General features: G+C 36.3%; 1 protein-coding gene across 5 annotated transcripts in view; it reads left to right on the top strand.

The window, feature by feature from the left end:
• The window catches only part of FCHO2 (FCH and mu domain containing endocytic adaptor 2), a 100,160-nt gene that overhangs the window by 22,605 nt on the left and 64,688 nt on the right, over window positions 1-12,867 (top strand). For all 5 annotated transcript variants that reach the window (XM_055698529.1, XM_055698528.1, XM_055698526.1 and 2 more), the window contains exons 6-8: window positions 889-993; window positions 8,736-8,834; window positions 9,950-10,046. In XM_055698529.1, the coding sequence (XP_055554504.1) occupies window positions 889-993; window positions 8,736-8,834; window positions 9,950-10,046 (301 nt within the window). The remainder of the gene's footprint in view (window positions 1-888; window positions 994-8,735; window positions 8,835-9,949; window positions 10,047-12,867) is intronic.

The raw sequence follows: 12,867 nt of genomic DNA, 5'->3' as shown, positions 1-12,867 counted from the left end.
ATGAGATAAAGTAGGCATGTTGAACAAAGAGGCTAGAAAAATGCTGGTGTTCAAGTTTATTTTTATTTTCATTGGCTTTTAAGTAGGAAATAGCAAGAATATCGAAGGTTTGAAAAAATCCATATCCTGTGTCATGCTGTAAACTTTGAAAATAACTTCTTCTCTAACACGAACAATCACTTCATTTAATTTTGTTTTGCATGTAATGTTGGGATTCTCCTGTATTTTGCTTTGTCTTTTGAGAAACTCCCAGAAAGATTTTTTTTTTAATTATTAGTAACCAATAATGGGAGAAAAAAATGAATAAATTATAAAGACAAAAAGGACTATTATAAACAACACCGTGCTGCATAAATTTGGCCATCAGTGTGTTCTGCATTAGCTTCACTTTCAAATACCTCTTAATCTTAAAACTCTCGTTGATGTAATGTCTGTACTTACAAATTGCTTCCTTCATTTCTAGCAGAGAACTGTACCTTCTTGGGTTTTTAACCATTGAGTCTTTCAGAATTGCACAACCCTGCATCATTCCTGTTGCAAATCTAAATATTTGACAGGAGCTAATTTGTTAACTTCAGCAATACAAATTTGATTTCAAAGTAAGTGTATTACAGATTTGTCATTGCTGATAAGGGGAAGAGATTTAAATGAAGTAATTGCTTGGTTACTGTTTTATGTGGTTTATGCATACCTTTAAATAGAAATCTCTAATGGCTTGAATCTGAGTTATTTGGTGGTGAAATTCTGTTATGACACTTAACTGTTTTGATATGCCCCTGGTTACTTTTTATAGATCATCCCAGGCTTTCTTTTAATAGTGACTTTAAAAACCTTGGGTCAGATTGTATGTGTGACATTTGACACTTTTTTTTTTTTACTGATCTGCAGGCAGCAGTTAAAACAAAAAAAGCTACAGATACTTATAAACTGTATGTGGAGAAATATGCTGCATTTAAATCTGATTTTGAACAGAAAATGACAGAAACTGCACAGGTAAGTGTTACATTAAATGAGTTACCTTTAAAATAGATGAATATATGCTATTTCATCTATGAAGGCATCTGAAATCAAAGCTTTTGGAAAAGTGGTTCAAGATAGAATGGTCTCCTTTGGAAATTAATATGAACAATTATGTCAGAAATAATATGTTTGAAGGGCAAACACTGACCATGTATATTGTGATGGCACTGGCCTTGAACGACACAGTTGAGCACTAGCAGTCTAGAAAGACTTTTTGAAGATATTGTCAGGAAGAAAACAAAATGAACTCCTGGAAATATCGTAGATGCATTGTGATCACGTGGGAAATCCTGTGAATTGCTCTAATTCCAGAACTGATTCATAGGAGTTTTACGTTTTGGGATCCATCATGGTTTTTTCATTATTATTGCAGCAAAACATTTAGTTATTTGCTAAAGTGTCTTCCCAGGGTTTACCTGAGGTTGTAAAAAGTCCTTATATCTGTTGAAGTTTCTAGGGTTTTTTTTAAAGGCTTTTGATCTGTGTTCCAGAGGGTATCAAGTTCTCTGTATCATTTCATATGCTGCTGCTTGTTACATTTTAAAGTTTCTCTTTCAAATCTGTTGATACCAGACTTTTTTTACTGCCCCAGATTTAAAAAAGCAAACATCATCATTCTGATTTTTATGGTTGACATATTTATTTCTACATGTTTCTTGGTTTAGTAAAGCTTTTACAAGATAGGAAATTTCTTTTTAGTTGAAAATTATTTGCACTTTTCATTGTTTTCAAAGGTTCAATTTTTAGGCATAGATGAAATTATTAGAGAGATTCAGTCATATTTGTATTTTTGACATCTAATTGTTAGGGTTTTCCGTAACTCCTTGGAAATTAAGATTTCACAGCATGAGTATTATTTAGGTTGGCATGTAAAAAGCTGCCCTGTCCTAAACTGTAAACTGCTTTCCTACTTCGAGAACTTCGTTAGAATCCGATCTAATTCATCTCTGAATAGATGCTCAACACAGCTGTTAGAGAAAGGAAGCCACATATATCACATACCAGAACTCTTCTCTCCCACCCCTCCATCCAGGCATTTGCAGCAAAGAATTGCACAGGCATGCTACTGCAAAATTCTGCTCTTGACATGACTGTTACATTAGGAGTCTTGACAATCTGCCCCTGAAGAGTTCACAGAAGGCATCTTTTTGTGCAGTATCTTGACGTGGTTCTGGTTGAAGGAGCTGTACTCCCTATGCTTTTTCTTTCCAGTTTGAGTTAAATTTGGTTATGTGCATTGCAAATGCTTGAGGCCAGCTGGATGAGGTTCAAGAAGGCTCCGTGCCGGGTCCTGCACCTGGGTCACACCAGCCCCACACAGCGCTACAGGCTGGGGCAGAGCGGCTGGAAAGGGCCTGGTGGGAAAGGGCCTGGGGGTGCTGGTCGGCAGCCGGCTGGGCATGAGCCAGCAGTGTGCCCAGGTGGCCAAGGAGGCCAGCAGCACCCCGGCTTGTGTCAGGAGCAGTGTGGCCAGCAGGGCAAGGGAAGGGACTGTCCCCCTGCACTGGGCACTGGTGAGGCTGCACCTCGAACCCTGTGTTCAGGTTTGGGCCCCTCACTGCAGGAGGGACGTAGAGGGGCTGCAGCATGTCCAGGGAAGGGCAGCGGGGCTGGGGAAGGGTCTGGAGCACAGGGCTTGCGAGGAGCAGCTGAGGGAGCTGGGGTTGTTCAGCCTGGAGAGGAGAAGGCTCAGGAGGGACCTTATTGCTGCCTACAACTACCTGTGAGGAGGCTGTAGGCAGGTGGGGGTGGGTCTCTTCTACCAGGTAACAAGTGACAGAGTGACAGGACAAGAGGAGATTGCCTCAAGCTGCACCGGGGAGGTTTAGATTGGATATTAGGACAGATTTCTTCACTGAAAGGGTGGTCAAACATTGGAAGAGGCTGCCCAGGGAGGTGTTTGAGTCACTGGACTCAACCTTACTGGAGGTATTTAAAAGACATGTAGGTGTGGAGCTTTGGGACGTGGTTTAGGGGTGGACCTGGCACTGCCAGATTAACAGTTGGACCTGATGATCTCAAAGGTCTTTTCCAACCTAAATGATTCTATGATTATTCTTCATTCCTTTTAAAAAATCTGTCCCTTTTAAATATTATTTCAGAATTTATTTTGAAGTGTAAAACAGTGATGATTGCAGTTACTCACTGCTATAATAACACTTTATTTAAAATAAAAATTCAATAAGAGAACTCATGGGTACCATGGTTGAGGCCATACGGCCTGTTGTACTTCTCTCTCATCTCTGATGTGTGAAGCTGTGTTTTCAGTATGTTTTAAATGAGTACTGCTGATAAATACAGCAGTTGTCCTAGTTCCATGCTTCTTCCTTTGTCACTTATTTGTGTGAGGAACTACCTTGCAGAACTAATCCAGCTAAAACTAATGTTTGAAGGAAGGTTGGCTTTAACCCAGAAGAGACGAGACACTTATGGTCTGGTTAATTAAGAGATCTCACAATCATTTGTGCTGGCACAAATGCAGAGGCAATGTAGTACCAAGAGGAGAGAACTGCATCTTTAAGCTGGTTTAATGTGTGACACTGGTGTGGACTCACTTGCACGTGGCAGTTTGTTTAGCATTGTGTATCTTTAAGTAAAAACATTTGCATATCAGTTATCTTTTTTATATCAATTATGGTATCAAAAATGCCTAGGGCAGTTTGACTAGGATTAGGGTTGGAATTGGCATGTATGATTACAAGCGCTTGAGAATTTTTAGTCTAGGCAACCTTTTAAACTTAACCAATATGTATCTTAAAACAATTCTTGGAAGCAAGTATAATATAAGAGCAACAAAAGAATCATTGAAGTGTAACATTCCTCCTGGAAGTTTTCCAGAAGTAATAGTAGGTGGGATCAAACTGACATGTGAATACATACTGCTGCTACCCAAAATGGTAACATTTTTTGTAGTGTTCCTGTTAGTGTAGCTATTGTATATGCTCAGTAAGCATTCCAGTAACTCCATCATTGTGTGGTTTGTATAGTGTGTGGCTCTTCTGGATCAGGAAGTTCCCACCCTGTTTGTTATTTGCCTTGCTCTGGAAGTTACTGAACCGCCACTGAAGCAGATCCTGTGAATGCTTCTGATCCACTGCAGAACAAGTTCAGTCAGGTGGCTTTAAATCTTTATAGTCTCACAAAAGCTGTCTGCAGTCTATACTTTTACCTTACAAGAAGGAGAATGTGTTTATAGCAGTTGACTTACTGCTCTTTGAAACAGTAAGAAAAAATTTAACAAGTATGATTTCAATAAGCTGGCCTTGCTAAATTGCCCTGTAAACTTGTTCCAAGTAAGCAAGAAAGCTGCAAGTAACGAAAAGGAGTTCCTGTTTAGAACTGACAGAAGATAAACATGAAATGGGTTTTGTTGTCAGTGAATTAGTGGAGGAAAATGTAGGGGCTTTCAGCAAGAAGAATAGCTGAGCTCTTCAGTATGTACTAAAAAAAATATCCATTTGAAAATCATCTACAACAGAAGAAGACAAAAGTAACAGCTTATTTTGTATCTAGGGACAGAATATAAAAGTGCTCTTTCTTCAGCTTTCTTATTTGTGTTATTAGGTAGGTATTATGTATTTAAACCAGGCTGAGATGTAGAGGAGGAAAAAAAAATCTTTTTACTGTATCAGATGTTACAGCTGGGGAAACCTCACCATGCTTTTGGGCTGCTTTGTTGTTTTGGATTTTTTTTGGGAGGTGGCGGTGGGGGGGCAGGGGGGGAGTGGGTAAGCAGGGAGCATGGGGAAGTTGGTTAGGATCTGGTTGGGTTGGGTTGTTTCCCAGTACAAAAGTGGTACAAAGTTACCTCTCTCTACAGACCACGCTTACCTAAATATCTTTACTTCCTTAACTGCAGCAGCCCTTTTAATTAAAATTTTAATTTTCACTTAACATGATAATGGACACCTTGTCACTTTCCACAGCTGGCCACATTGGAAATAAAAATTGCCATTCTGCCAGTAAAAGTCATACCTGTGGAATTTGTTTTAAGTATAATGGTGTAGCTGCATCTACAGTTTGGTTGTAGGAGAGCTACTTTAAAGATGATGCAGTAGGAAAAATAACAGTGCCCATGAATATGTGGAAGCCCACTTCTACATGAAACACATCTTAGATTATCTTAATTTAGAGTACATTTCACCTGAAACATACTAGTTCAGAAAAGAAAACCAATGAGGAGTGTGAGCATTCTCAGCTGACTCAGTGCAAAATCAGTAGGCTTAGCTTAAATCTGCCTTATACTGTTCACATTCTGTTTTTCTGAGGACAAACATTTTGAATTGCAGTGGTGTTACGCCAGAAATCATGTAGTAGTCCTCATTTAGCTGTTCCTTTTCTCAGTTAAACTCCACCAATCTTGTTGTATAAAATTTACTTATTGTTCCTCTTCTGTCATTTACAATCTCACCTGCAGTTATCAGCTGAAGTGACTCATGATATGTGATTTTGAGAGGCTGAATTTTGAAACATACTATCTTCCTAATCTTGAATTGCAGGTTGTTATTTTTTGCTGGTTTTATTGTGATTAAAGAAGCAGCATGTCCTGGTTTTGGCTGGCATAGATGTAATTTCCTTCTTAGTAGCTGGTGCAGTGCTATGTTTTGGGTTTCATGTGAGAATAATGTTGATAACGTACCCATGGTTTTAGTTCTTGCTAAGTAATGTTTATACTAAGTCAAGGAGTTTTCAGGTTTTTAGGCCCTGCCAGCGAGAGGGCTGGAGGGGCACAAGAAATTGCGAGGAGATACAGCCAGGACTGCTGACCCCAATGGGCCAAATGGATTTTCCGTAACATACACCATCACGCTCAGTATATAAACTGGTGCGAGTTGGCCAGGGCCTGCCGATTGCTGCTCAGGGACTGGCTGGGCATTGGTCAGTGGGTGGTGAGCAATTGTATTGTGCATCACTTGTTTTTTTCCCTTGTGGATTCTATTCCTCTCTCCCCTTCTCATTGCAATTGTTGTTGTTGTTATCACTATTATTATATTTTATTTTAATTATTAAATTGTTCTAATCTCAACCCTCAAATTTTACCTTTTTCCCAAATCTCCTCCCCATCCCTTTGGGACAGAGGGACTAAGCAAGCAGCTGTGTGGTACTTAGTTGCTGGCTGGGGTTAAACCATGACATGGGAAAATATAGTTCACTGTTGTTTAGAAATTGGATTTGACAGAAATTCCTCACGTTGAAAGATTCTTCTGGGTAAGGTTGTCTTATGCAATTGTTGTGCAGTTGCTAAGAAAGTATATCTTATTTGCCAGATTTTTCACCTTGCTAGAAGCTTTTTTTAAAATCAGGTAGCCCAGTCAATTATTGGAAAGGCTCAAACAGCTAGAAGTGCTAAATTACTCTTCCAACAGTCTTCGGTCCTATCTAGAACTGCATAGACTTGAGTTTTGATGATTCTGCTTTTGAGCAGTCTGTTCAAGAATGATTTTTTAAAAAACATTGTAAAACTTATAGGAAAACATGCATGTTTATAAACAGCAGTAACGCTTACTTAAACTTGGACAGCTAAAGATCCTGTTGATGATGATTTCTCATTTGTATTGTACCTTAAAACACTCAGTGGCTTGCATTTGTGGTGTCATTAACATTACAGATTTATTTTAGTACATCTTTTTTCAATGGACTGGTCATTCAAAAGTGAAAGTAAACAATTTGGTTAGTGATTATATCTGTGATATGAATTACATGGTTGTGTTATAGTAGCTCATTTTATTCTTTGATCAGAACCTTTTTGTATTAGATACTGTACAAGGCCAAGATGGCTCTGCTTCAAGGATTTTCAGTCTTAAGTATAAACAATAAATAAGAAATAGGGAAACAGTTGGGGAAGGGGGATGCTTTCCACTGACATAAGACCAAAAATATCCCTGAATGGCCAACTGTTTTGATATAAATTATAGAGAAGAGTTTAAAGGAGACTGGTACCTCTGTTTTGATGAGTTTTATAGGGAGTTCAGACCAAACATGAAGGAAACATCATTGGCATAATTTCAAAAGCTGACTTTGTGTTTGGGTTAAAATTAAGTAGTGGAAACAGGTACACATTGGAAGGACACATTGTGTACATGTGTTGACACACCAATAGTGACTGACAGCAGATAGTACCATAAGTAGTTTTGAAAGCAAGGGAATATAGTTTATATAATAAGGCAATCAGTAAAATAACTAATATCACAGAGGGTGACCGTATCCTCTGTAATTAAGGGGAAGGCTGCTGGAGACAAAAACTAATTTTAATCCCCTTGATTGATGGCTAGAGAGGCACGTAAATATGGCAGAAGATTGAGGGTTCAGAAGTTAGAAGTACTTGTCTGTATGGAATTGTGTTTGTGAATCACAGTAGCAGGAGGTGTGAAACATGGAGAGATGGTCTTCAGAAAACCCTGTACAAACCAGACAGAGGATTAAGTGGTGCGTCAAAGTCTGGACACACTTGAAAGGACAGTTACAGAAGTAGGAAGAGAACTAGCAAAGAGAAGAAGTAAACAAAGATTTCAAGACAATTATACTTGTCTGTTGGGGAGGATGAGGACATTTTTAGTTCTGATCTTTGGCTAGGAAGGCATCATTGAAAACACTGGAAGAGATTTTGAAATGGCTGTTGGCTGGAAGTCTGCAAAGGTTATATATGGTGAGTTTAAAAATCAAAAAAATGAATCATATGTAAAGAAGCAAAGGATGTAAGTGTTAAAGGAAAAATTCACACAGATGGTGGGTACCACTAGGCTTGCTTTAATCACAACTCAGAGTTGAGCCACTATCTCAGTGAGTGGCAGAGAACAAAGGGATGCAGCACAGCTTAGTACACACTTATAAAATCATTAGTCAATGTCCAGAGGTTTTTAGACGTTCCCTTTGGCCTTGTCAGTTCTGCAAATCCATCACCTGACTGTCCCAGGTGATTCATCTATTCGGTTCCAGTCTCTGCCTCGGTTCCAAGGTCCTCCTCGGATCATGATCTCCTTTCTGCCTGCTTTAACTCACATAGTCCTTCAAGCACAATTAGTCTTTGAACAAGCAATTCCTATTCACATATACTATTTTTTTTAAAAACACCTGCGTTTCTGAGAGCACCTGTGTATACAAATTGATCAGCTATTGTTTCTCTATTCTCCTACTGATTAACTTGACTAAATTTTAAACCAGCCTTGGATTAGGGCTATAAAAGGGACAAGGCCTGGTTCTGCCATTTAGTAGCTCCAGCACTTTAAATTTCTTAATTCAAAATACATTTTCTTTAACAGTAGGTTTAACTAGAAAAAGAGAAAGCATGTGTATATTGTGAGAAGGAGGAGAGGGTGCTAAGAAGGAGGTGGAAAGCAGATCCAAAAATAAGATTTCTGGGTTTAGGTGAAAAAACGAGACTCCTGAATAAGAAGAGGTTTTGGTTTTTTTAAGGATCCTCTAACCCTGTTTTCTTTTGGTAGAAATAGGTCAGATTACGTGGCCGGTTAAAGAGCTAAGTAAAAGAATTGGATGATGGTTATGAAACGATATATTATATTTTAAAGTACATTATTTTGTAACTCTGAATTCCACACCTTCCTTTCTTAAACATTGTAAATACCGTGATCAAGGTCCGGAGGGGGAAAAAAAGGCCGATTTCTTTTTTCCATTTAGTGTATTTAATTACTAGAATTTCAGGTTTAGTATTTCAAGAAATATTTCCATTATGATTAACTGTTTGTATTGCTTTACAGAAATTTCAAGACATTGAAGAAACACACCTTCTTCGCATGAAAGACATTATAGAATCATTGTCAAATACCATAAAAGAAATTCATTTACAAATAGGAGAGGTAATTTTTATATTATCATTTCTTTGTTTGAATTATGCTACATAGTTTTCTTAACCATTAAATGGAACATTTCTTACTGTCTTTGTGTTAATTACAAGATCACATCTTTCAAATGATGGTGAGTTCAAGATAAACTCAAATTTTGATGGCTTCCTGTTCCATTTATAAGTTCAGTATAGCAAAATCTACAGAGTCAGTCTGAATAAATTTTGTCTTAACAGAAAACAAAATATTTTGACAATTTGGAGAACTTTTAGTGTATTTCAAAGTTCTGTTCCCTAGATACTGAAGTAGCACTCATTTCACACAATTAGGGTACCTGTGCTTTTCTTTGACTAAAACTTGAGATTATATCTCTCTGAAAAGTTTCTAAATTTTTTTACACACTTTGGGTTTTAAGAACAAAAGTCGTTCAGTAACAGATTTTGTAGTATCTTTTCTTTAGCTGTAAGTTGGTTTAATTATTAATCCTTGTAAGTAGACCTTAATTTTTAGATGTTTTGTGTGTAATTTTATTTGCATACACTTAAGAGTCGATAATCTCTTCAGTTTTGAGGTTTTCTGCTAATGAATGATGGTCACAAGGGTCATGCTATTTATTTCTAAAGCATATGCATACTGTCTTGTTGGAAAAACTCCTTATTGACAACATGTGATTATTCCTTTATCACACCAAAAACATTACGATAGTAATGCTTTTACTCAAGCAGGTGGGAGCTGTGATAATACAGTAGTTACTGTTCACACCCTTAACTGGTGGTGGCTTAAGAGACTGTTCATATTCCTGACATAGACATGTTGCTGACAAATGCAGAATATGATACATAGACAAGTTGTTTACATGGAAGAAATGGATGTAAATCCTAGACCTGTCATCAAGCTATATTCTTCCATTCTTAATTTGTATCTGTATTGTAGTCACACTTGCTAATACTGAAACAAAGAAGGGATTTCCTTCATAAAATGCCTGTTAATTTGTGGAAGCCCTCTAATATATTTTATAGGGAAGTATTTGGATCCTTAACTCTAAAGAAAACCACTTCTTAAAGTTAATTACATTTTTTTCAATTACTGCTTTTTAAGTTCTTTTTATGTGTGGTGTCTATTTTTTGAAGGTACATGAAGAGTTTATTAATAACATGACAAATACTACAGTTGAGAGTTTAATACAGAAATTTGCTGAGTCAAAAGGAACTGGAAAGGAGAGACCTGGTAAGAGATTAAAAATAAGGGTAGGAAATGTTGATTTTGAAATTATAGATTTCCACTCCTAATAAAAGGTCAAACAAACAAATATTTGTTAATCTGTTATATTTTTAATGTACTTATTTCAAATTTTCAAAATTAATTAGGTTTAATATTAAATAATCCATAGAAATCCACAAATTATTATGTACATATAACATTTGTGTTCATAAAACGTGGCAATTTGTAGCTCTGAGTAGACCTTCATGGAAGCTTTTAAACTATACTGTTCCTTGGTATGACAGTGAAATTTGTCAAGAAACTTCAGTTTCTTGCACAACCTACGTGTTGTCTGCTATGTGTTTCTGTATAAATTCTATTTCAGAACTTTATTTAATAGAAGTTTATTAATATATTTAGAACAGGTGTCTATAAAGCTGGTTATTGAACTGCTGCAACAGTTGCATGAGTTTATTTGGTTATCTTACAAAATTACCCATTTTAATAGATTGTATATGGAGTGTTTCTTTACTAAGCAGTAAATTGAGTAGTACTTTCTGAAAGTATTGCTTTTCGGGTGTGGTGTATATGACTTTCCTGGACTAGCATAAAAAGACAATCTCACATTACTGTGTATCTAGCATTATAGGAAAAATGAAGAGTTCACTTTAATATTAGGGCATGAATACAGAGTCACTAGGTGTGTGAATACAGAATTTCAGTAGTGCTGTTTTCTATTCAGCACTGGGACTCTTGACTAGTATCTCTGTCTTCTGCTATAGAAGCACAAAGGCTTTTTCAGAGTGAGGATGTATTACATAACAGAGTAGAACTTGAGAATTTATATTAAATTGTTAAATATGTTTAGCAGGTATCTTACAATACCTCTGCGAGGTGTTTTGAACATAACATTGTTTCATGTTCTTTCTGTGATCCACTAATGCTGATATCTGAGTGGGCTGAGGTAAGATTGTACATGGAACAATTTTCAAATGTTTCCTGTGTATTTTGCAATTTTCCAGTAAAGATTAAAAAAGGAAAAGTATGAATCTTAGGATTTCAAATTCAGTTGGTCTGATCAGGATAAAGGTGTGAAAATTCAGTGTTCAGACCTCTTGGACTAGCTATTGCCGAGACGTTGTGGCTGGGAATCTCCATCTTGCATTTAGGATTCTGAGTCCCTGAGTTCCAAAGACCCTTGCTAATGTGTCCTAGAGCATTGTGCGCTTCAAGTCATTTATGTTATTAGTGTGATTTTTTTGCTAGACAACATAGTAATTGTAAGAAAAATAACACTTTGCTTTTTAATTTAGTGGGAGCAGTTATACAAACTCTGTACTTGCTGCTTTACAGATTTTTCAAATCCTATTTGTATTCTCTGGGGCCAAATAAAAGCTTTTGCAATAGCAAATGTAATTTCTTCAACTCTTTTAGTAGCAAAGTATTCAAAGAAAAGGTAGTGTGTTTAGTGTGGAAGTGTTTGCACCTTTAATTTTCTTTACAGTGTTAAATTATTGTGTTGATATCAACTTTATAACATGGTGCAGAGGAAAAGCACAGGCAAATTCAGCAGTAAAAGAATCAATTAACAAGAAGTTATGAAGTGTCAAAGACTAGAGACACCAACTGCTAGTGATGTTAATTACAGTTACTGCTTCTATTATACTCATTTTATTAACTTAAGAGTTATGCAGCTTTGATAATTACAAAAATCTGGGAGGCAAAGTGAGGTATCAGTCTTCTAAGAATGAAATGGAAATGTCCAGTGTGGTAAACACTGCTTTTTCTTGATTAAAAAAAATACTTTTCTTCATAGCAAAGTATTTTAACTCATGGAACGAATGTTGAAAGTCTTTCTCTGTGTGATGTATTTATTAATTAGGCTGGAGGAACATAGCTCCTCAGATAAATCTAAATGTGCAATGTAAAAATTACACTGACTTGGTGTATGAAACAGCTGCAGAAAAAAGGTCTTACGGATGCTTAAGATTCCAGTCCTAAATCTGAAGGAAATGCTTTGAAATTCCCCAGGACTATGTAGGTCTTCTCCCTTCCATGTTATTTGTGGGCTAGTATACTAAGATGATGAGTTGCTTTCTGAAATACTGAATTCTGAGAACAAAATAAACTAAAATGATAATACATAACGAAGTAGTTTATTTTAGTATATTCCATCTATAGTTAAAGTTCCTTATAGCTCACTTGCTTCTGTTTAATCTGTAAAAATAAGAATTAATCTGAAATTAAGTACAGAGGAGGGATGTTTTATTGCATGGGCTATAAAGAATTTACAGTAAGATTTTCTAGATATAGGCAATTTTTTTCTTAAACATTCATCTGTGTATCTGAAATTTCTTTGTGCAGTAAATTCCTTTGTACCGGATTATATGGGCTCCCTCTGGTGGCTAATTTCTGTCACCTGAAGTGATAATATACAGGGCCTTGTAGAGTTTTAGTTTTAACACTGTTTTTCTAGTACAAATAACGTTTCTTTCAAGCAGTAATGCTTTGTGATTTTTTTTAACTTCACTTATGGACTTTACAATGGCTCTTTTTTAACTGCTACCTAAACAACTTATCTAGTCAGCTTTATCACCTTCTTACTAAATTTACATTAATTTTTTTAAAATCTTAGTTTATTTTTTAGTTTGCAATTTTTAGTATATATACTATATATATATTATATATACAAATACAGTATTTGAAGAAGTTGGATTCATTATTTGTTTTCTCAATTCCATTCAGTGTAAAAGTAATAGCCACATACATCCAGTTGCAAATCTTTTCATTTTAACTGAAGAAAGAATCACTTATTGTAAAACATTTTAGAACAGAAAGAGAGCTGGCA

The sequence above is a fragment of the Falco cherrug genome, chromosome Z (genome assembly GCF_023634085.1).
Source record: "Falco cherrug isolate bFalChe1 chromosome Z, bFalChe1.pri, whole genome shotgun sequence".
Classification (NCBI taxonomy): domain Eukaryota; kingdom Metazoa; phylum Chordata; class Aves; order Falconiformes; family Falconidae; genus Falco; species Falco cherrug.
This window is presented reverse-complemented; position numbering and strand designations above follow the sequence as displayed.